This window comes from Piliocolobus tephrosceles, chromosome 15, assembly GCF_002776525.5.
Source record: "Piliocolobus tephrosceles isolate RC106 chromosome 15, ASM277652v3, whole genome shotgun sequence".
In the NCBI taxonomy this organism is placed as follows: Eukaryota; Metazoa; Chordata; class Mammalia; order Primates; family Cercopithecidae; genus Piliocolobus; species Piliocolobus tephrosceles.
This window is the reverse complement of record NC_045448.1, coordinates 43,587,770-43,611,103: the sequence shown is the minus strand read 5'-3', so window position 1 is coordinate 43,611,103 and position 23,334 is coordinate 43,587,770. Positions and strand designations below refer to the sequence as shown.

Below are 23,334 nucleotides of genomic sequence, written 5' to 3'. Positions count from 1 at the left end.
CTACCTAAATGTGAAATCTTTTATGTGTAATCATTGTTTTTTCAGTGATATGGGAGAACCAAATCGTCATCCAAGCATGTTTCTCTTACTTTTGGTGTTGGAGAGACTCTACCCTTCTCCGATGGATGGTACTTCTTCTGCTCTCAGCATGGGACCTTTTGTTCCCTTCATTATGAGGTAGTGTCATGCTGTGTGGAAATGGTCAAGGTGGGCGTGGAAGTTTTATGGGAATATTTTATCTTGTTCTTATTTTAGAAGCTATTATATATATATATGTATGTATATATAACTGTCATATATATTATATATATATATATATTTTTTTTTTTTTTTTTTTTTGAGATGGAGTCCCGGTCTGTCATCCAGGCTGGAGTGCAGTGGTGTATCTCAGCTCACTGCAAGCTCCGCCTCCCGGGTTCACGCCATTTTCCTGCCTCAGCCTCCCAAGTAGCTGGGGCTACAGGCGCCTGCCACCATTCCTGGCTAATTTTTTGTATTTTTAGTAGAGACGGGGTTTCACCGTGTTAGCCAGGATGGTGTCAATCTTCTGACCTTGTGATCCACCCACCTTGGCCTCCCAAAGTGGTGGAATTACAGGCATGAGCCACCACGCCTGGCCATATTATATATATATTTATTTATATACATATAAACCTATTGTATATATTATATATAAAACTTTTGTATGTAAGTATTTTTTATATATACATATATAGAAAACTATTTTATACACACACACACACACACACACACACACACAATACTTTGGGAGGGGTCTTGTGAAAGTAGAGGCTTGGGTTTTCTTGCCATTGCCCCCAGTATTTCAGAGGAAGGTGCTATCATGGGTACAGGATCTCATTAGTACCTGTGTAAGTAATGTTTTCCTTGAGCCCTGTCTGCTCCAAGGCAGGTGGGTGGATGGTGTTGATAGAAGATACTCCTTTTGAAAAACATAACCCCGTGTTTGCGTTATTCCTGTGTTGAGCCTGGCCAGCACGGGGCAGGCTTGGTTCTGGTATATATCTTCTGTCCATGGGTTCAAGAGGACATCAGGACATCTGACTCTTCACTCTAGAGGAGTCTGCGAGGCGGTGCAATGGGTGGCATGTAAATGGTAATGCCATGTGGCGTGAATTCCCACTCATCTCTTTCAAGCTTGTACTACCTGAAAAAAGCCATGAATATAGAGTATTCATGGAATAATATAACAGGATTCTCTTCTTTTAGAGCCTTTTACCACTTCTTGTGTTACATCTTTTCAGGCATTTGCCATCTTCTGATTACTTTGTTCATTTTGGATCAAAGGCCTAAATATGTAGGCCTCCAAGAAGTATTAAAATTTTCTCATGAAAGCTTTCAGAAACCTGTCATATTAATTAGCTCTTACCTTTCTGCTTACCTCTTGACAAAACAGTACCTTCATTTTTGTGTTTCTACCAAAAATTGAAATGGCTTTGGAGCAGAAGGGTAAGAAACCAAACTCAAGAGAGTGTTTCTTATGTATGTGGTGTTCTGGGTTCCACTTCCTTGTTTCACAGAGCTGACTTATGCATTTTAATGTGAGAAAACCATTAAACATGAGATTCTGGCATGTGCTTGCTGGAGCTATTTGTTTGCCCCAAGCCCCGGCTGTGGCTGTGTTATCTTTGATCACAGAGATGACTCAACGCAGACTGGTTTTTGTTTCCTGATATACAAAGTTACCAATCTCCTTCATCTAGCATTTGGTGATTCATTTTGGGAATTTGGGTGGTAAATTTTACTTTCAGGGGCCTTAAAAATTGTTCTTTCATGAATAACTGGAAAGAACTAAGAAATGTTTTCAGAAAGTTGATGCAAGGAGGAAAGGCATGTGCACAGCATTGCAGTTTACATTAGAAACAGAGATTTGCTTTAGAACCTGTCCTCTGTCTTAAGAATGTTGAATTTGTGGAAGCTTTTTACTACTCAATCTGTCGTTTATTGCATCCTAGAAATAATAAATTACTACATTGAAAGTACCTTTCCAAAATGTTGCTTAGTTTACATATAACCATAATGCTGATACTACTCATTATGTTCAAAGTATCTGTTATATAAAACAAAGATTGCATTAATATAGAAGATTTAAATATTGCTTTGAAGCCAGTGTACTTAGGGCATCATTTGTTAACCTCTAAAAATACAAAGTAAGAAGTTTGCAATCAGTCTGTTCTTCCAATGAAAATGCTGTGGTTTGTAGTTGCTTTCTTCCAGTAAGTAAGGTGCTCTATGAAGTAGATTCATAGAACATCACCAACAGCAGAAGTGCCACCAACCAAAATACAAAGCTATTTTTGTGTAACAGAAAGAGCACATCTATCACTCCTGACAAGCCCTGCACTCTTGGGTTCAGATTCTAGCTGTGTAACTGCCTTGCTCTCTGAACCTCAGTTTCCACAATGGGCAAATGAGGGTGATAACACCTCTTCTCAGAGTCACTGTAACCAAAATGCCCCGTAACAGAAGTACCACCATTGATTCCTTAAGTACAGAGTCTAGGCTCTGACTTACTGAGTGTCCATGTGTGTTATAGAACCGTATTTCTAAAACTTCAAGATGTAAACATACCACTTGGCGATCATATAAATTCTGATTTCAGTAAATCTGTGGTGAGGCCTGAGAGTCTGACTTTCAAAAGGTCTTCCAGGTAATGCCAGTGCTGCTGGTGTGTAGATCACATTTTGAATACCAAAATTAAACTTGGGATATTAAATTTAATACCATCACACACACACGCACACATACAATTTCAACAAGCTAGACAGTAGTAGCTTATTAAAATTGGTTAGGCAATTTAAGGGGTTTATTAAGAAGTAGATTTTGATCCAGGAATGCAGAAAACGAAGTGTTCTGAGTAGAGAAGTCAGTAGGAAGTAGACCAACCTTTGTTGAGCCCCATCTTTCTGCCAAGTAGTGAATTGGGCATTTTGCTTACAGTGACTCTGAGGTGTTATCACCTTCATTTGCCCGTTGAGGAAATTGAGGTTCACAGAGCAAGGCAGTTACAGAGCTAGAATTTGAACCCAAGAGTGCAGGGCTTGTCAAGGGTTTTAGATGTACTCTTTCTGTTACACCAAAATAACCTTGTATTTTGGTTGCCTTTTGAGTAGCCAGTAACTTAGCTACACTGAATGACCTATAGGGTCTGAAATGTATGCAACTGGGAGAGATGAGGAGCCTATATCCACAGTTGGTGCATCTGAGTACAGGCTGTCTTCTGGATATAAATGTAATGTCTCTACCAGTGGTGGGATCTGTTCCTTATTTTGCTTTTCCTGTAGGAAAAGTGGCTGATTGGATTGGTTAACCATGTGTGGCACATGGTGGCAATCGCCTGTGGCTTTAGGATTGGTTTGTGGCCAGATACAGAGGAAGCCTGGCTCTTCTTTCTTGGCCACCTTCTGTGGTGAAGTGGAAGGCCCTAGATTTAGTTAGTTTGGGGTTTCATCAACCTACCACAGGGATAACTCCTGCTACCCCAAAATGTTCACTGGTGAGGTGAACTATAAACAGATTTTTTAAAAAAGAGCGAATGTGATAAAACTGTATGCATTTGATTTAGATGACCTCTGAGAAAATTATTCATGAAGATAGTGAAAGGTTGATCATAAAAGCTATCATTCCAGGCAGTGCTTGTGGTTCTGATTGTGATGAAGATTGGGCTGTTTTGACTTGGGGTAATAGCTAAAAAGATGGATGGGTGTATGTACAGTGGATCAACAGTGTTTTATTTTTGTACCATTGTTAGGGTAATTTATGTACTTGGAAGAGTTCTCATCGGGCTCATGGATACTATGAGTTTGGCTAAAGAAAAAAGTTTCAGTTTGTGGGAGTAGTGCAAAGGTTGCTCTGACTGCTAAAAGTGAATTGCACAATGAGAAGAAGATTAAAAGCGCCAATGACAGCTTTTTGTTTCCCTTTGATCTTTGTCTACTTACCTGCTATTTCCTTCCTTTCTGTAAGGTATTTGTAAGTATTATATGTAGTTTTACTCCTTTATCGCATGTTTAAGAGTATGTCTAAGCTTATTTCTCTGTTGATTTTCTTCGTTGATTTAAGTCTTAGAAGTTACTGATTTGGATTTTCCAAAGTTATACATGCATGGCATTATGATTGTTGCATCCTCTTGGGACAGAATTTATAATGTCAATCCCAACATCTTGTATACAACTTTTTAAAAATCCAGTGTATTTTATGTTCTGATGTTGTGCTGCATCCAGATATACAGCCCTTTACCATGTGAATGTGATGCCTTCAATTTAAGACCATTAATTCATTCTTCAGTTCAGATACCACAAAGCAGAGTGATTCGTGCTTTACAAAGAACCTTGACTGGCTCTCTGAATGCAGCTCACCAGGGCCTGCTTCTCTGGGCTTTCTAGAGTCTAGAAAGTCTTTTCAGAGGCCAAAAAGTCCCTGGGCATGCATTTCTGAGTTCCCTTTCACAAGCAAGTTTCAAGTTCCAGTCGAAGAGCTCTAAGTAACCACATATGCCTCAAACCTAGGACCATTGAGTCCTAAACAAAGACCCAGGAGAACTTAGACGAATCAGGTCTCTGAGTCCTGAGCCTTTGTTCAGGACTCTATCATCCTAGGTTTGAGGCATATGTGGTTACCTAGAGCTCTTCGATTGGAACTTGAAACTTGCTTGTGAAAGGGAACTCAGAGATGCATGTCCGGGGACTTTTTGGCCTCTGAAAATACTTTCTAGTCACTAACTGTGACACTTGGACTAGGCTCTTTACCCTCTCTACACCAATGTGGTTACTTGTATGTATGAGAGTTTCAGTTAAGACGGAAAGTGCCTTCTATTGCAGATAACTGAGATCTGATTAATACCTACAGGAGAAATCCCTTCACTGCCCCCTTTGAGGCACTTTTTAAAGGATCTCTCCTACTTGCAGCCCCCTTTCCCCGTCCCTGCCCACCTTTTTTTTGTTGTTGTTTATTTTCACTGCAGATGACTTTAGTACATTTTTTTTACCCCAATCCATTTAGTCGTTGTTCTCTTTAGACAAGTTTTCAGTGAAATCTCCTTTCCTTTCCTTTTCCCTTCTCCTTTTCTTTCTTGCTCTTTTAGAGAGCTAGGATCCCACTATGTTGCCCAGATGGACCTTGAATTCGTAAGCTCAAGTGATCCTCCTGCTTCAGCCTCCCGAGTAGCTGGGACTACAGGTGCACACTACTGTGCCTGGCTTGCTTTTCTTTTCTCTGACCTTTTTTTTTTTTTTTTTTAAGAGATGGAGTCTCACGCTGTTGCCCAGGCTGGAGTGCGGTGGCACGATCTTGGCTCACTGCAACCTCCGCCTCCTGGGTTCAAGTGATTCTCGTGCGTCAGCCTCCTGAGTAGCTGGGGCCACAGGTACATGCCACCACAGGTGCATGCCACCATGCCCAGTTAATGGCAGAAACAACAATTCCTTTTGTGCCAACCTAAGTAAGTTTTGTATTTTTACTAGAGATGGGGTTTCATCATATTGGTCAGGCTAGCCTGGAACTCCCAGCCTTAAGCAGTCTGCCCACCTCAGCCTTTCAAAGTGCTAGACTTGCAGGCGTGAGCCACCGATATTGAAATACAAATAGCAATACAATTTTTTTTTTTTTTTTTTTTTTTTTACACAGTGCCTTGCTCTGTCGCCCAGGCCGGAATGCAGTGGCATGATCTCGGCTCACTACAACCTCTGCCTCCCGGGTTCTAGCAATTCTCCTGTCTCAGCCTCCTGAGTAGCTGGGACTACAGGCACCCACCACCACACTCGGCTAATTTTTATATTTTTTTTAGTAGGGATGGGGTTTCACCATATTGGTCAGGCTGGTCTCGAACTCCTGACCTCGGGTGATCCACCTGCCTCGGCCTCCCAAAGTGCTGGGATTACAGGTGTGAGCCACCACACCTGGCTAGCAATACAATCTTAACCAAACATGTGGCAGTAGAAATCATCCAGAGGAACCTATTCAATGGAAACTGTTTTGGTTGAAATATGGAACTCTAGCCAGTAATCACAGCATTGGAAAATACGTTTTATGTATTTTTAAAATATTTAATGGAATCTTTTGATTTTTACCAGCCTTAAAAAAGAGGGAGTTGGGGGTGCAAAAACTTAAGAGTTTGTTGATCCTTTTAAGCCTATGGCATTGGGAAATGACATTGACTCCTTTCCTTTTCCTTGAAAGTTACAAAAATTGAGGGATTATCACTTTGCTTCTTACTGAAATTATGAAGTTGAAAGACCTTATTTTCCATGGCATAGAGTTGGGATTTTTGCAGTAGACAATAGTTGGCTTCTACTTTCATTTGTGATTATAATACTGGAAACTGTTCTTCAAGGCTTCACATTATGTTTCTATCTGCTCTGTTTTCCCAGAATCCTTGTGATGAATAGAGAACAAGTTTGCTTCATAGAGAGATAAATGAGGCAAACAGTGATTAAAGTATTTGCTGAGAAGTAATGCCCTCATCACTTTCTCTCTACCTCAGCTCCTAATCACCTCTCCCTTTGAATGTCTATAACGTTTGTTACTTAATCTCCTTATCTTGCCGTTCACCATTACTATGCCATTCTGTAATACTCAATGCTTATTCCTGCAAAATAAATCTTACTTTCCTTCCATGCAGAAGCAGCTGTGGGGTTCTTTCATTTGTTTATTTTTTGTTACCTTCCTCTGCCTCGCCCCAGTTTGGGCACAGAGTTAAATTGAGTAACAGAAAAATGAAATTAATTTGAAAGTGAGACTTTTTGTGTTGGATAAGTCTGTGTATCTACGAAGTACTCAAGGGACCTCTTGTCCTACAATATTGGAGCCACATCTTGTATCCCACCAGTTACTATTTTTATAGAAAAGAGGCTCGGCTGGGTTCTGTGTTTTACCTGGACTTGGAGGAGTCTTGGGTTCGAATATGAGCTCTGACGTTTGCTTTTATTGTGACTTCACCTCTCTGACCCTCCATTTCCTTTTCTATCACATTAAGGTATTGAACTGGATGTTACCTGGATTCTCTCTGGCCTCAGGAACCTCTGGCTGCCTTCCTGCACTGTGAACTTGCCTCTTCTGACTGCCTTCCAGTGAGCCACTATAGAGGCCCACCTTGCAGCTACCCTGTTGCAGGCTTTAGAACCAAATGAGAGGACCTGGATTGATAAGAATAGAAGTAGAGGGATGGTGCCATTTTTCTGTTCAAGGTTATGGAATTACAGACAAGCCAAAACATGTTGGGGAAAGCCTCCTAGGTTAACGTAGCATGAATGGAGGAGCCATGCAGGAGAGCAGCCTCTGTGTGTTTCAGGCCGTAGAGCTATGTAATGGGAATAATTCTGCTTACAAGATAGAAAATAAAAGCTTCCTGGTTTGCTTATTAAGAAAAATGCTAGCGAGAGGAAGGGGTTGATAGACAGTATAATGGTGATAGAGAGATAAACTTTTTCAAGCCATGCTTTGTCTCTGTCAGTAAGCCCAGAGGAAAGACCCTGAAGTTAGATGTAGTTGAGGCAATAGAAAAAGAGCATTGTGTCCTGTGAGGGAGGACACATCCCTGCACCCAGATGAATGACAGCCTTGGAGGCAAATGAGCCCAGTACCATGTCAGTAATTTTTGGGAAAGGAGGGTTGAGAATGTTGTGCCAGGAGCCTACAGAAGGATTTTTCAGAAGAGAGGGGTAAAGGCATATTTTATTAGTGACCAGAGAGTTGTGTTGATATTAATTGCTTTTTACTGAATTATTAAATACATCACTTGGGAGTTCTTTGCACTTTATTCGCTGTGCACTAATAAGGATTCCCTAAACATGTCAGAAAATAAGCAGAGATGCTTTCCTAAAAAGTGGTTATAACAGATAACTTTTTATTGTCCCAATTTCCCAAAGTATCTTGAACAGAGTTGCCTGGAGAGACAGTACAGGAGTCTCCAAGCCTTGCTCATTACAAGTGGAAACACCTGAGAAATAGGGCTTTGCCAGTACTGTTAACATAGAACTTCCTCCCCTGGCCAGCACTCCGCCTGGTCTGTGGTTACTGCTAAATTCCATGAGGTTCAGAGAGGGGAATTATAGGAAAGGAGTATGCCCCCACCCTTCCCCCACTGCCCAGCCATCCTAATCTGCTAACAGTTGTTGGGTGAAAAAAGGGATCTGCTACCCCATCAATCTGTGGAAACCCTGGCCCCTTGATTTCACTAGTGTGACGTCTGATACCAGGTCAGGCTTGGGACCAGATTGTTGAGGCACAGGTGTTCAGTGCTGCTCAGTTTTCTTCTTTGTTTACAGGCCAAAATTGTAAAACATGTAAATGCCCCAGTGTTATCTTCCACAGGGTATTTGTATATTACAGATACATAAATTTTGAAATAAAGCAGTAAAACTCTAATGGTGGCATTTTAGGCCTTATATAGGGAGGATCTAGAAGCAGAGATTGGAAAGTTGTTCCTTAATGCTGGGGAAATCACATTGTTTGGGCAGCTACATACTCTGCCTCCTTTTTACTGTGCCTAGCACTTTATTTGGAGGGCTGTACTCAGGGCCCTCTGAATTTCTGAATTCTACCCAGGGTAGCTGAGGTTTAGCATGTAGCATGAAATTATGTTTTGTATTATGTGTCTTTTTTTTGCAGATAGTTCTGGCATAAAAAGATACCTTGTCATCTGTCACCAGTTTTTATCTGTTAGTTCCTAGATAGGGACCTGGCCAACTTCATTTCTGGTGCCAGATCTCTTTAAGACCATTTTCTAAATATGTTTTTGAGCAGAAGGAATGAGGAATTCACCTCCTATGGAATGCATTGACAAAGCAAACTAGAAAAACAGAACTTGTAGGGACCAGCTTTTCTTCAGTGTTATGTGTTATGCCAATAGGCCTGTTCAGGTCATGTTAGAACAAGTGATTTGATCAGCACACAGTCCCATTCTTAGATGAAATTTCTGACGATGATAATCTGGCCTATTGCTGCCATTCATACTAGAAGTTAGAAGCTCATCAGTTAATTGATTAACCAAGTATTTGTTAAACATTCATTGTATACCTAGCTAGTGTTAGGTCTTGGGTAAGATGCAAAGTAAAGAAAAAGGTCTTTATCCTTAAAGAACTTACCTTCTAGCTAATAAGGTAAAATACATGCTTGTGAACCTGATGTCGTGTATATTAACCACTTAATTATATGACATGTACACTAAGGACTGAGGCCTGCAAAGAAGGGGAAGAGCATCAGTGGGTTGGAGAAGTCCAGGAGGCTTTCCCAAATAGCAAGGCAGGAAGAAATGTGGGAGTTCAGTCTGCCATCTCAGGGACTTTTAGAAATCACCCTTGGTGATTAACAAGTCATGTGAGAGGAGTGAAGAGTCAGGGGGAATCCAACAAGGGGAAGATTGTGATGGAGAGTTTTATGATTCATAACTTGGAAGGCATCGTAAAGAGCTCTGCTTCCACTTGAACCAAGGGCAACCCAGGAAATTCACAAAATAAATGGTTTGCTGTTTAACAGGAGAAACCATTGATGGTGCATCTTTGGTAACTTTAATAAAAAACAGTATTTGTCCTGAGTGTTGCATTTAAGTCTTGTGGAAGTAATGAATTGTAGTGGGAAAAAAAATTTACATTTAGTAACACTTAACATTTTAAAATATCTTAACAGTGTTTTTCCATACAGAACTTTTATTTCCTTGTTCTTAAATTGTTTCTCAAAAATTGTAGCAAAGATGTTCCACAGGCATTTTTAATGCTGAATTAAAGGATTTCACATTACCAAGCCCCAAATGCTGACTGATATAGGCAGTCATCCTACACAGTAGGGAGCATTTTAGATCAAAAATGTATTTTTTTCTTCCACAAGAAAATATGAATTGGGAAATAGAATAAGAAGGTAAAGATAAATTATAGAAGGCTTCAAATGAGGACAAGGAAAAATAATGATATAGCATGTTTCGGTTAGCTTTCTCTGTCTGGAATAGGTTTTCCCTTTCCCTCTGGGCCTTGGTCCTCACCCTTCTGTTTCTTTCTAGTCTTCTAGTAAAAACAAGCTACATGCGTTACATCAGCTGCTCAGGATACCTTCACCCTCACGGCCTTTTACTTTTTCCTTCCTCACTCACTTTGAACATTGTGACTTCTGAAAGCTCGTCTTGCCTCCCTTCTAACCAGTTACAGACATTTTCTTCTTCACCATTTATTCTTCTCTGTCACTTTATATTGTGATCACTCTTCATCACCACTTCATCCTTCCATTAAGTGTATTTACTGAGGGCCTACTTTGTGCCCTTGCCCAATCTAACACCCCTACTCTCATCACCTCTCATTTGTAAAAGAAGATGTGGAAGCCATCAAGTGTGAGCTCTCTCCATAGAGGTACCCACTCTGCCCACGCACAGCCCTCTCCTTTGTTTTATAGCCAGGCTCTTGGAAAAGGGGGTCTGGGTTTAGTCTCCACTTTTCCCCTCCTTTAACCCACTGCAGCCTGGCCGCTTCTTCCACCGCCTCACTAAACCGCACAAACAAAAGTAAAATAGGAGTGACCTTCTTGTTAAAAAAGCCACTGGGTGCTTTTCATTCCTTCTCATTTCTGCTTTTTCTGTGGAGTTTGATGCTATTGCAGACTCCCTTCTCCTTGAGTTCTTTCTTCTGTGACTTCTCTGGCCATTATTTCTTTCTCTCCTTGGAGGGCTCCCTTCCTCCTGCTTCCTCTCAAACATTGGTGCACCTGTTTGTCCTGCCCTCAAACCTTTTCTTTTTCACTTTGCATGCTCTTTCTGGGGTTACTACTCACTTACACTTACCTAGTCCTAGATCTAGAACTCATGTAGAATCACGAGTTCAACTTTCGATTGGACAGCTCCTTCTGCGTGTCCCACACACATCCGAAAGTTGAGAATTTCAGTTATCTCTGCACACTGACGTTTGAGCAGCCTTCTTTTAGGGCCTAGTACAATGTCTGATATCTTGCTCTACCTGGCTAGCTGCAGTCAGGGGACTTCTTTAAGGGAAGCATATCAGAATCAGGACTCAGGGTGTCACAGAGGCTCCTCCCATTGTCAGTGACTGTGTTCATGCATGCCCAGTAACAAAGGAGCATTGGTTTAAAAAATCCGTGACTTGGCGCGGTGGCTCAAGCCTGTAATCCCAGCACTTTGGGAGGCCGAGACGGGTGAATCACGAGGTCAGGAGATCGAGACCATCCTGGCTAACATGGTGAAACCCCATCTCTACTTAAAAAAAAAAAAATACAGAAAACTAGCCGGGCGTGTTGGCGGGCGCCTGTAGTCCCAGCTACTCAGGGGGCTGAGCCAGGAGAATGGCGTGAACCTGGGAGGCGGAGCTTGCAGTGAGCTGAGATCCGGCCACTGCGCTCCAGCCTGGGCGACAGAGCCAGACTCCGTCTCAAAAAAAAAAAAAAAAAAAAAATTCCGTGACTTCCAAAAGCCCTTTAGTAAGTTTGAAATGATTTGCGTTGCTTCTTACATTGATTATCATCTGTTTGAGGTAGCAAGTAGCAGGTGCTGGTACCTTTCTTTGGAGGCGAAAAGCCAAGGCCCAGAGAGAGTAGACACAATATGCCCACAGTCAAAAAGTGACTCCCTAAGGAGTCAGCGCAAATTCATTTATTCGTTCACTCAACAGATATTTATTGAAAACAATTATGTTTCAGGCACTAGAAATACAGTGGTGAATCAGACAGATATGGTTTTTGGCATAATGAGGTATCCTTTTTGATGATGCTTCTTATCTCTATCTTTTTTGCTCCTATTTTTTTCCATCCTGATTAGTGATAAATGATAATAATTAGCAAATGTTTACTATGAGCCAGGCAATATTTTAGGACTTTACACATATTAACTCATTTAATCATGATGAAAACGCTATCAGGTCGTTGTCCTTATTAACACATTCCACAGAGTGGGGGAATGTTGGGCAGTAAGAACTTTCGAAATGTGTCCTACCTAGCTCATACTGCTAGTTAGTGACAAGTCGTGGATTTGAACCCAAACAATCTGGCTCTAGAACCTAGTTGTAGAGTTCTCAGCTGTAGTAGTTCTCAGCATGCCAAAATTAACCTGCAGCTTTACCTAACAAACATTTGGACTTACTTTGCTTTCTTGAGATATCTCCCCCCTTGGGCATTTCGTTGGCAGTAGTGTCATTTTCTAATCTGAAATCAGGAGAAAAGGAAGAAAAACTTGCAATAAAGCTTAAGTGGTTGTGACAGGTTGCTAAATAAAACTGGCTCAACTGAAGTTTTGAGATTCTTGAGAAACACTGAGAATTTCTTACAAAAGAAATTTTCCTTATTGTAGAAAATCATGGGTCATTGCACAGTTAAAAGTGTCTTAGTAAAGAGGGAATGTGGCTTGAGGCTAAGAAGCATAAAATCTTAATGAGATTATTTGTGGGCTGCTATTTATGCATAATTTTTAAACTCTTAGAAAATATGTTTTCTATCTGTCTTTAGTATGTCATCTTAGTTTCCACTGCTTTACATAATTTTGAAAATCTTTAGGGTTGCTAGAAAAAAAACTAATAGCAAATGTTTACATAAGAATTTAAGTTTAGAGTGTACTTTCACATGTAGTAACTTGATGGTTTCTCTTTTTACTCTCTTATAAACAAAACAGTCATGATGATATCAATTCATGTTGAAAAATTTTTAAATTGCCAGTGTTTTCTTATGTAGTAATTGTAAACTGATTTGGAAAAAAAGGAAATATAAACCTGTGAAGTGTTTACATTACTGAATAGTATGAAAGGAAGATTTTGTTACTTCAGATTGCATATAATAACTTTAGGAAACTGCTTTAATGGGTAAATAACAATAGTATCTGGTTAAGGTGTTAGTTGATTAACTGTACTTCAAGGCTTCTGAAGTGGGTTCACACCCACCTTTGTTTGCCAGTTTATCTTTTATGTACACAGTCCTATTTCCCATTTTTCATTATTATCCAAAGGTTACCAGCCAAAACCTGTGTGGACGGTACATGGAGGATGAGATGTGTCCCTTGGGGTTTTTTGCGTTAGGGAAAATTCCCGATCTGAGACATTTGTGCCCTGACCACCAGCCCACAAGAGATGCCACATTTCTGTCTACTTTAGATGAAAACTCTCAGTCCTACAGTAGGCTGTAGTAGACCTCAGTCTGAATAATCACAAAACCAAAATTAGGTGTGCCCACATTAATGAGATTTTTCTGTTCAGTCTCTGTAGTATCCAGAGCATTCACAAAATATATATGTGTATGAAATCTACAGGCCACTGTATAAATAAGCCTGCTCCCTTTTGGTTATTATAATCATACAGGAAAGAAGCATCTGTTTTAGCAGAAACTGTGGAAAAATATATCTAGGTAGCCCAGGAAAAGTTGAATTGTTACTGAAGGATGTGTCACCACTGACAAGAAAAGAATTTACAAAGCAGTGGGCAGAAAATATTTTCAGACACTAATCTGTTTTTTTTTGGGTGATGTGTGAGTAGCATTGGTTTGTTTCTTGCTTGAATGTTTATTCATTTTTTTTCCCAGGAGAATCCCTTTTACTCAACTTCTTTCTGGTTTGGATAAAATGAAAAGTAAAATTGACTTAATACTAGTTATAACCTGCATAAGTCTACTGAAGATAAACTTAAGAAATGTAATTATTTTTTCTAGTTAAGCTTCAGGGTCATATAATTATTATAATTCAATCATTTATTATCCCCCCCCACCTTTTTTTTCCTGCATGATTTAAGATATCAGAATTTAATTTGTAGCCAGAATGAAAACTGGACTTAGGAAAAACTTGAGAAGACTAGAGAGAGATTTGCATTCTGCTGCGTGGTTGAACATGACTCTAAAGTAGCAGCTTTAGAATACCATGTCCTGATAGAATTCCCCGTTGAAAACTAGCCAGCAGAGCAGCTTCCTTGTGTCCTCCTCCTTGCCTGACCCACTGTGAAGTGTCACGAGGGCCCTAAATGTGAACCTCACGGGCTCCACAGCCTGACAGAAGAGAACTAGTGTCACTGGGCAATCCATGATCTGGCACAGAAGCCCCAGGCTGTAGATTTTGTAATTGGCCACCCACCCTGGCCCAGCCTAGGATAAATATTTCTGAGTTCTAAGTAGGATGAGGAATTTAAATCCCTGTTTTTTCCTGAGTTCTTCCATAACCAATCCATGACATTGTTATGAGATCTGAGTGGAGTGCCCATGTTTGGAGAGGGAATAAAGGGAGCACATTCTGCTGCTACTAATGAATACATACTCCCGTTAACAGTCCCTTTTTCCCTAAGAATGATGCCACTGGAAGGGCCAGATCTGACTCCACTGTAGCCACTGACCCAGACCAGCTTTACCCCTAGGGTAATTGAAACCTGTATTAAATGATTTGACAGGTCGTAAGCAGTGCCCTCTATCCACTTAATTTTCTCAGATGCCTCCTCCATTGTGAGCTAAACCTTGGAGATTTTCATTCTTTTAGTATATGGTTTTGATCCCTTCTAAAATGAACATCTCAGTGGGACACAAATTACTTAAAGTTATTAGTAGTCATTTATGCCATAGTATGAATTAGTTTATTTTTCTTTGGTTTTGACAGGAAGATAAATAGAATACGTTGGGGAGAAGATGTAGAACTCAAAACAAAGGGAAAAAGCAAGTTGCCACCTTTGGAAGACTGCAATGATTTCTTTCCCATTAGAATTTGCTCTCGTGTTTTCAGTGAAACAGGGCATCGTGTTTTCCATTTACCTCTACTTCCTGGCAGGGAAAGACTTGGAGTTCTTTTTACGGGTTTGACTCTTTCTTACCCCTTCTAGATGTAGTTCCATTTCCTTTCCAAGATGAAAGCTTGTCTTTGTCCCCTCCCGGAATAGTTCCAAGCAGCAGAACACAGTGAATCCTTCCAGATAAAAGACCCTGCTGATAAAATGCCAGATTGTTATCAGAGAAGCAGTGAGGGGAGTCAAATCCCTACCATTAATTACCTAGTTACAGTTTTGTTTATATCCTGTTCATTTGGGGCATGTTTTCCTTGGACGGTTTCTAGTCTATGTTCTGAACTGCAGTCTGAAGTTTGTAAAAATCCCAAAGGTCAAGGAATAGTAGGTTCCTTATTTTCTGAAAGGTTTAATGGCAAGGAAGAGAAGATCAAAGTTTCTATCTTTCATCTGGAAGGAAATAGACAAATGCTTCATTTTGGTGGTTCATTCCTCACCTCAAGTATACATACCATAGTATGTTGGATGAAATCTGACTTCGAATACCTAGCCAAGAGGTTACCTGGAAATAGAATGACATGTATCTCTGTGAAGCGGTATCAACCAATGAATGACTAGATACCCACGCATCAAGGCCAGAGTCCAGTTGAATCTAAAATAAAACTTCTTGGTAAATGTACTTGATGCCACTGAACTGTACACTTAAAAATGGTTAAAATGGTAAATTTTAGGTTATGTAGGTTTTACCACAACAAAAATAAATATTACTTGCTTCCTGACAGCTCCAGTACTTCAGTCACAATTGGAAATACAGTTGGACCTCATCCAGTCATTTATGGATTCAACCAACTGTAGATCAAAAACATTTGAAGAAAAAGTAAATACAACAATAAAACATAATGCAAATGTAAAAACAATACTATGTAACAACTTACGTAACATTTACATTGTATTAGATATTATAAGTATTCTAGAGATTATTTAAGGTGTACCAGAGGATATACATAGGTTATATGCAAATACTGTGCATACTTTACATAAGGGACTTGAGCATCTCACGGATCCTAGAACCAATCCTCTGAGAATTCTGAGGGCCAGCTGTACAACATGGGTGGGTTGCATGGCTTGCATTATTTTGAATGGGATGGCTGTTGCATATGAAGCATTATGTATCCATTTAAGAACCATGGGACTGGCCGGGCGCGGTGGCTCAAGCCTGTAATCCCAGCACTTTGGGAGGCTGAGGCGGGCGGATCACAAGGTCAGGAGATCGAGACCATCCTGGCTAACACGGTGAAACCCCATCTCTACTAAAAAATACAAAAAACTAGCCGGGTGAGGTGGCGGGCGCCTGTAGTCCCAGCTACTCGGGAGGCTGAGGCAGGAGAATGGGGTGAACCCGGGAGGCGGAGCTTGCAGTGAGCTGAGATCTGGCCACTGCACTCCAGCTTGGGAGACAGAGCGAGACTCTGTCTCAAAAAAAAAAAAGAACCATGGGGCTGTGAGTACTGAATACCTTAATGAACAGAAGAAGATGAAAAGACCACTTTGTCACCATCATATGAACATACTAGGAAGTTTGGGATTGGAAAAGAGCCCTTTCTGTCTTAAAAATGATTGACTCTGAACCGTGGTAGCCGCCCTCTTTCTACAAATGGACTGAAGTGGCAATGGGTCTCTTGATGCCTGAAATAGTAGTGCCTGAGGCTTCGATTATCAAATAGTGGTATTGAAATGTTCCACGAATAGAAATGTAGTGTTAGGTAAGATAACCTCATCTGTGGTATCTGGCAGCCATTAAGTAGCCAAGCATATACTTCTTGACCATATTAAATTTATATCTCACCTTATGCTGCTGTATTAGATTCTGTCCAAAACCCAACCCATCTTTGCTAATAAGACTGCTGACTTAGGATTCTTAGGATTCAGCCAGCCCTCTCAGCCTCACTGGTAATGGGGTGGGAGTGGTGGGGGGGGGGGTTTAGGACTAGACTGTTGTGTTTTTCTCATCAAGCCAAGAAACTTCTCAGACCCTGCAAACATGTTACCTGGTAACATAGCTACAGTATGAATTTTAGGATAGAAAGAAATAAGGGAGGGAGGAGAGAGAAAATAAAGAAAATAGCCCTATGACATAGCTACAGTATGAATTTTTAGGATAGAAAGGAGAGAAGAGGGGAGAGAGGGAAATAAAGAAAATAACCCTATTTCAAATCATGAAGCTTTTTTTATCATTAACCCCAAATGCCCTTAACTCAGAACTCTGACTAAAAATGTCTCTTTTTTCCCTGTAAATGTCTATTAAACTCATGCACTCATTCCTAGCATCATTTGAAGGTAGTTATGAGACATTCATTATGACTTCAATACCTTTCACATATTTAAATTTAGTATTTTCTTTAGAAAAGGCTAGAAAATATAGGGACTTAGGAAGAAGTTAAGGTAAACTTAAAATATATAAAAGCTCACTTTGAGTGAAAATGAGTAAAAACAAGCCCTGACCTTCTCAGAGGTAAGAAAAGTTGAAAGTAAATGTATTCTTTAGGAAATAAAGACTTTGCCAAGAATAGCATGGTTAGTTAAAGCAGTCTGGTGTGGAAAGTGTGTCTTTTAAAAAAATAAGATTTCTTTATTTTCTTCTTGACTGATAGTTTTGTCAGAAGAATCATTTGAATAATAAATGAAATGCTTTGAAGTATATAGCGGAATGGAGAACTTTTCTGTGACTTGTACGAACTGGTGATATAGATTATAAACTAAGTGATGCCAAATTCCACCAGTTTACCCAGGATCTGAACACTAGCAAATGTAGTCAAAGATATAGAAATCTCCTGATGAAATCATGAAAATGGACAGAAGTGATCCAGATTGTTTAATTTCTTTTGAAATGTTATATTTATTAGATTTTAGCACCCGAAAGTTAAACGGTATTGAATTTCACACATAGCACTTTATTTTTAATCGTGGGTTGAAGGTTATGCACTTGGCATGACTGAAGAGTGACTCATACATTTTGCACTGACTTTATTAGTGGTAGTATTATTTTGATAGGCAAGGAGGAAAGCCGGGGAGTAAGATGATACCGAATTGAGGCTAAATTTGTTAATTGATCGAACTCAAACGGAAATAATGAATGTTACTTAATTTTCTTCTTTTTATATTCATGTGTATATCCCCTGTGAAGACTTTGAATGCTACTCATGTTTAAAATCCAACATAAAATATCATCTGATCATCAAAATTGGCAGTGGGAATTAGCAGTATTTTCTTCTAGTTAGTGTCTCAAACTCTGCCACAGCTAAAATCTCATCACCTGGACACTTTGAAAGATGTGACCAGTAATCTTTATTGACATGTTTCCCATCTTAAAACACAATCACCATGAAATTCATATACTAAGTCTTGGTCACAATCCAGGGAAAGGCTTGAAGGTAATGTGACTCTTCTCATAATTAGTAACCTAATTAAATGCTAGAGGGCTTCAGCTACATAGTAATGTACCATGCTTCTGAACAAAGATACCACCACCATGGAAATTGTATACTTGTAACACTAGTATATTTTTAATTAGTGGCAGGGTATAGGTGTGTGTAATCAGTTTTGTTTCATCTTCTAACTTTGCACAGCAGTCTCCATTGTGCATTCATTTGGAATATATTGAAGAATAATCCACTGATTTAGCTTCTGTTTGTCAGAATTTAGGGTGACTAAAACTGGTATGAGTTGAAAATTACCTTAACACGATGGAATAAGCAAACTAAAAGGCTGTTCAAAATATTAGAAAGCAGGTTTAATCTAATCAAGATGGGGGGAGGGGAATCTTTTACCTTAACCGCTACAAAATCATACCGCTCAATACAGCAGTTGAGTTTATTAAAGCTGGCCCAACAAATTTGGCATCACTTAGTTGAATAATTGGAGCTGTCAAGCGTCCTTAAAATTAATAAAATCGCATTTCTTTTAATATGTGCTATTGTTGTTCAGTTCTATGGTGGTAAAAATATCAGAGATGGGGAACACTCGTTTTTGCAACTAGCACAGGCTCTGCAGTGAGACAGACTTGACTTTGAATTCCAGCTTATACATTCATTCCCTTTGGGAGCTTGGGCAAGTCAGTTAACTTCTCTGAGCCTGTCTAGAACGTGTGAAAGATTCAGAACATTGTCCTAAAAAATACATATTTTTTTAAATTCTTGTGTGATTGTTAGGATTTAAGTGTTTATTGATTTGATTTTTAAAAAGAGAACAAGGAAATATTAATTCTGGTTGTAAAAGTTTAAAGGAAATAGCTGGGCTTGTTTAATTTGAGGAAGAGAAGACTTGAGATGTTTTGGAGATGGAGCTGGAGGCTAAGAAAGCACAACAGGATGTGTAAGTTAACTTTTCTAATGTATATGAAAGGTTATTCTTTTAAAAACAACTTTATTGGGGGTATAATTGATGTAAAATAAACTGCACATGTTTATACAATTTGATATTTTTATGTACCGATAAAACCAGCATCACTGTCGTGGTAAGGAACATAGCCATAGCCCTTTGTAATCCTTACTCAACCTCCCCTTCCCCACCTCCCTGGCAATGATTGTTTTATGTCTGTCGCTATAGATTAACTTGCATTTCCTAGAATTTTAAGTAAATGGAATCATACAGGATGCATTCTATTTTGTCTGGCTTTTTCACTCAGTATAATTATTTTGAGATTCAGCCATGTTGTTAGGTGTATCCGTAGCTTTCTTTTTATTGCCAAACGGTATTCGATTGTATGGATATACTGCAATTTGTTTGTATACTCAGCTATTGAACGACATTTGTGTTGTATCCCTCAACTAGTAACAAATAACTTGCTAGGAACAATCATGCACGAGTCTCTTTGTGGACTTAGGCTTTCATTTCTCTAGTGTAGATACGCAGGAATTAAACAGGTGAGCTAAATGATGAGTGTATATTTAACTTAAGAAACTGCCAAATTGTTTTCCAGAGTGATTATACATTTGCACTAGTAGAATGTGAGAATTCTAATTGTTGCATATCCTAGCCAACACTTGGTATGCTCAGTCTTTTTAACTTTAACCTTTCTAGTGAGTATGTAGTAGTATGTCACTGGGGTTTTAATTTAAACTTCACTAATGTCTAAGGATATTGAGCATCTTTACATGTATTTGGCATTCGTATATCTTCTTTGCTGAAGTGTCTGTTTGAAACTTTGACCCAGTTTTTCTGTTAGGTTGTTTGCTTTCTTTTCTCCTCTCTCTCTCTCTCTTTTTTTTTTTTTTTTTAAGAGATGAGATCTTGGGGAAAAAAAGGGAGAGGGAGAGATGAGATCTTGATCTGACAACCTAGCTGGAGAGCAGTGGCATGGTCACAGCTCGCTGTAGCCTCAACCTCCTAGGCTCAAGCAATCCTCCTACCTCAGCCTCCTGAGTAGCTACGACTACAAGCACATGCCATCATGCCTGGCTTTTTTTTTATTTTTTGTAGAGACAGGGTCTCATTTTGCCCAGGCTGGTCTCGAACTCCTGGCCCCAAGCAATCCTGCTGCCTCGGTCTCCCAAAGTGCTGGGATTACAAGTGTGAGCCATCATGCCTGGTTTTGTTTTCTTACTATTCTGAATATATTTTGAATGCAAGTCTTTTAGGCATAGATTTATTTCTTTCCCTGGCATGTAGAACCAGAAAAACAAAATTAACTTGCAGCAAGTATAATTATGCTGTATAAGGAAGTATTTTTTTGACTGGCAGTGTAAACATGGGCACAGGGATAACCAAAGGAGGATGTCAGACTTTCTCAGGGGGTATTTAAAAACTGACTGGCCATAGTCTATTTGGGATACTGTAGGCATGCTGAAATATGACTCAACTTACCTAATTACAATTTTCATTTGAGAAAAGGTACCTTGAATGAATCTATTGCTAATATCCCAATATCTGTTGCTCTTTTGTGTCATTTTTCCAGGCAAAAAAAAAGCAATTTTTTGGAATTTTTGAAAACTTTCCTTGTACTTTATTATTTTTAAAAATTCATTCTTTCTGGTTTTAGCTTGAAGTGTTTCTGTGAAACATGAGGAGGGTCATTCAGGGGCATTAATTAGCTTTAGCAAAAACAAATTGCAGTCTCTGCAAAGCAATCAAATTAAAAGAAATACTCAAATTTGTCTCATATAATAGTAGCACCAGTCGTTTTAGCTGATGACATTGGGAAGATTCATTTAACCCTCTGTAGATGCAAAATAATTAATGAGATTCTAGAGAAGAAGTTCTACATGATGAAAGGGGTTGGAGTGATTGTAGCCCTCAGAAGAGTAAAGGGTGCTTTCATGATGGGATTCCAATAGAGTTAATGAAGGGTTTTCCTGTGTATAGAAAACACTGGTCATTTGTTCTCCAACTCCACAGAGGCTCAAACTAGAGAAAATGGGCTCCAACTGTAGAAAGATTGAGTATGGTTAGTGTTAGATAGAAAACTTTTATTATTAGCATCAATATTATGAGATTAAGCAATGGAACAAGAGAGGTCATAATGATATTTTAAAATAAAAAAGATAGCTATCTGCCTGGAATGTTTAAATGTCCATGATTGAATTTTGTTATTGAAGGGGACTTCGGAGATCATTTATTCTAATAGCGTTTACAGATGAGGATGTGAAAGGACATTACGTAACTTGCTGTGGCCACTTTGTTAGATACTCATATTTTAATCTGAGGATGTCTTAAAAGTAGCCTTGCGTAAGAGACACGAAGGAAACTGTGTAAGTGCTTCTGCTTCACAGCAGGTTTCACTTCACCAAAAAAGTCACTTAAAGCTGATGACTGTGTATTTCTTCTAAGCCCAAGAAGATTCTGCCAATGTGCTGACATGTATGTGTCTTTTCTTGTCATTACTATGGTTCAAGATTTTTATTCTTGGGCAATTCAAACTTATCTTTAAATAAATACCATACTTTGGTCAGGGGCCAACCTAATCATCTCGGTATGGTTCCAATTTTAGTGTATGTGCTGCCGAGGCAAGCACAAAATTAATACTGTACTTTGAATGACTGTAAGTGATTTGACCTGAGGTGATCAGTACTGAGAGAGGGCATCAGGGGACACTGCCACAGCATTTGTGGAACCTGTAGCAGTCTGACGTGGGGTTCTTCATAAACTGTTGGTTGATGGCTGCAACTTGGTGGATGACTTACTTCAAAGTCCTGGTGACTAATTTGCCTTCGTTAAAGATAATATTGAATAAAGCTTTAGGCTTTGTTTTGTTTAACACTAGTTAGAGCAGTAGGAAACATATTTAGACAGTTCCTTATGTATGAGACCTGCAAATATGCATTCCAGCCATTGAAATTCGTAGGATAAATTGCCGCTAAAGGTTTCCTCATTCATTATCACAACAAAAAAATTGGCACAAGGCATTTTAGTTGGTTGTGGTTACATTGTATTTGGGAATTCATCATTCTTTTTATGTTCCCATTAGACTATCTAGAGTGAAAACCCACATACATTTATATAATATTATGTACTTTTATTTTAAAGGGTTTATCTGAGTCCTAAAAATGAGAGAAAATATTTTCAAGTACCTAGCACATTGCCTGGCATCTAGCAGGCACTCAGTAAATATTCCTGCCTTCACTTCCTTCCTTCCTTTTAGTATGGATATCAGAATCTTTTAGAAATGTAACAGGTTATTGTCAAAAAGGGAAGTTAATAGAATTGGTCTGTGTTGAGCATTCGCTTGACTCACAGGATGTTTAGATTGTCTAAGAGTTTAATATCATTTCAGAGATAATCACCTGAAAAGTTAAATTGGTCAAAGAAAAATTTACTCAGCACCTATGATTTGTCCAGTCAGTCTTGGACTAGAATTAGAGTACTTTGAATACCAGAATAAAAATATGTATTTAATATGACAATGGAGAGCTATCATAGGTTCTAGAAAATTTGAAAGCTAAAAAAAAGTTTTTTAATGGCAATAAAAACATTCCTTTCTAAACCTTCTATCTATATATAGTAGGGTTATATATAATAGGGTTTAAAAAAATAAGATGGTAAATTCTCTCTATTCCTTTGTATAGTATCTTAAAATGACTACCCATTCCTGTGTTTGTGAACTGAAAAATCAGTCACTGTAAATATGGAATCTCTTGCGCTAAAGGATAATGGTGTGAGTTTCAACTGTGTTAAATCACTTTGAGAACTTGGCCTTTGAGCAGTCAACACCAAAAGAAAGCCAGCCTGTTACTGATTTCTCAGACCCATCCATCCACTGCCTGCAAGGAAAGGAGGAGACATGCTGAGAGGTCAAGTGTTACTGTGTTCAGCCCCCTTTAAAGAGTCAGTGGCTGCCTGAATGTGCTCATTTCTTGGTTGTTTGTGGAGGCTAAGCAGAAACATTGTGAAGGGTTTTGCGATTGGGAGGAATGTGCAGCTCTTTCATTCAGTCTGCATATGCAGCAGCCCAGCTCCTGCCTTACATGCAGCTCATCCCAGCCCAAGAAACCCGAGGGTAGATCCGGAATGCTGTTCCAGCTGTTGCATGAAGAAAACGGTAGACCAGAGTGTGTCTCATTGGTACAGGGTCAGAGAGAAACCCCTCAGATAGACTGGGAGGGAAGATTATACCAAATTTTCAAACTAAGTCTAGCAGTTACTTTTATTTGCT

At 39.3% G+C, this 23,334-nt stretch overlaps 1 protein-coding gene and 1 non-coding gene across 7 annotated transcripts in view; one reads left to right on the top strand and one right to left on the bottom strand.

Annotated features, from left to right (window-relative positions):
* Nucleotides 1-23,334, top strand: part of THADA (THADA armadillo repeat containing) — a 356,633-nt gene that overhangs the window by 156,757 nt on the left and 176,542 nt on the right. For all 6 annotated transcript variants that reach the window (XM_023195714.1, XM_023195715.1, XM_023195711.1 and 3 more), the window contains one exon: nucleotides 46-177. In XM_023195714.1, coding sequence (XP_023051482.1) covers nucleotides 46-177 — 132 coding nt within the window. The remainder of the gene's footprint in view (nucleotides 1-45; nucleotides 178-23,334) is intronic.
* On the bottom strand, nucleotides 21,590-21,696 carry LOC111528875. Its single transcript, XR_002727187.1, has one exon. It is a non-coding gene; the product is annotated as a U6 spliceosomal RNA (small nuclear RNA).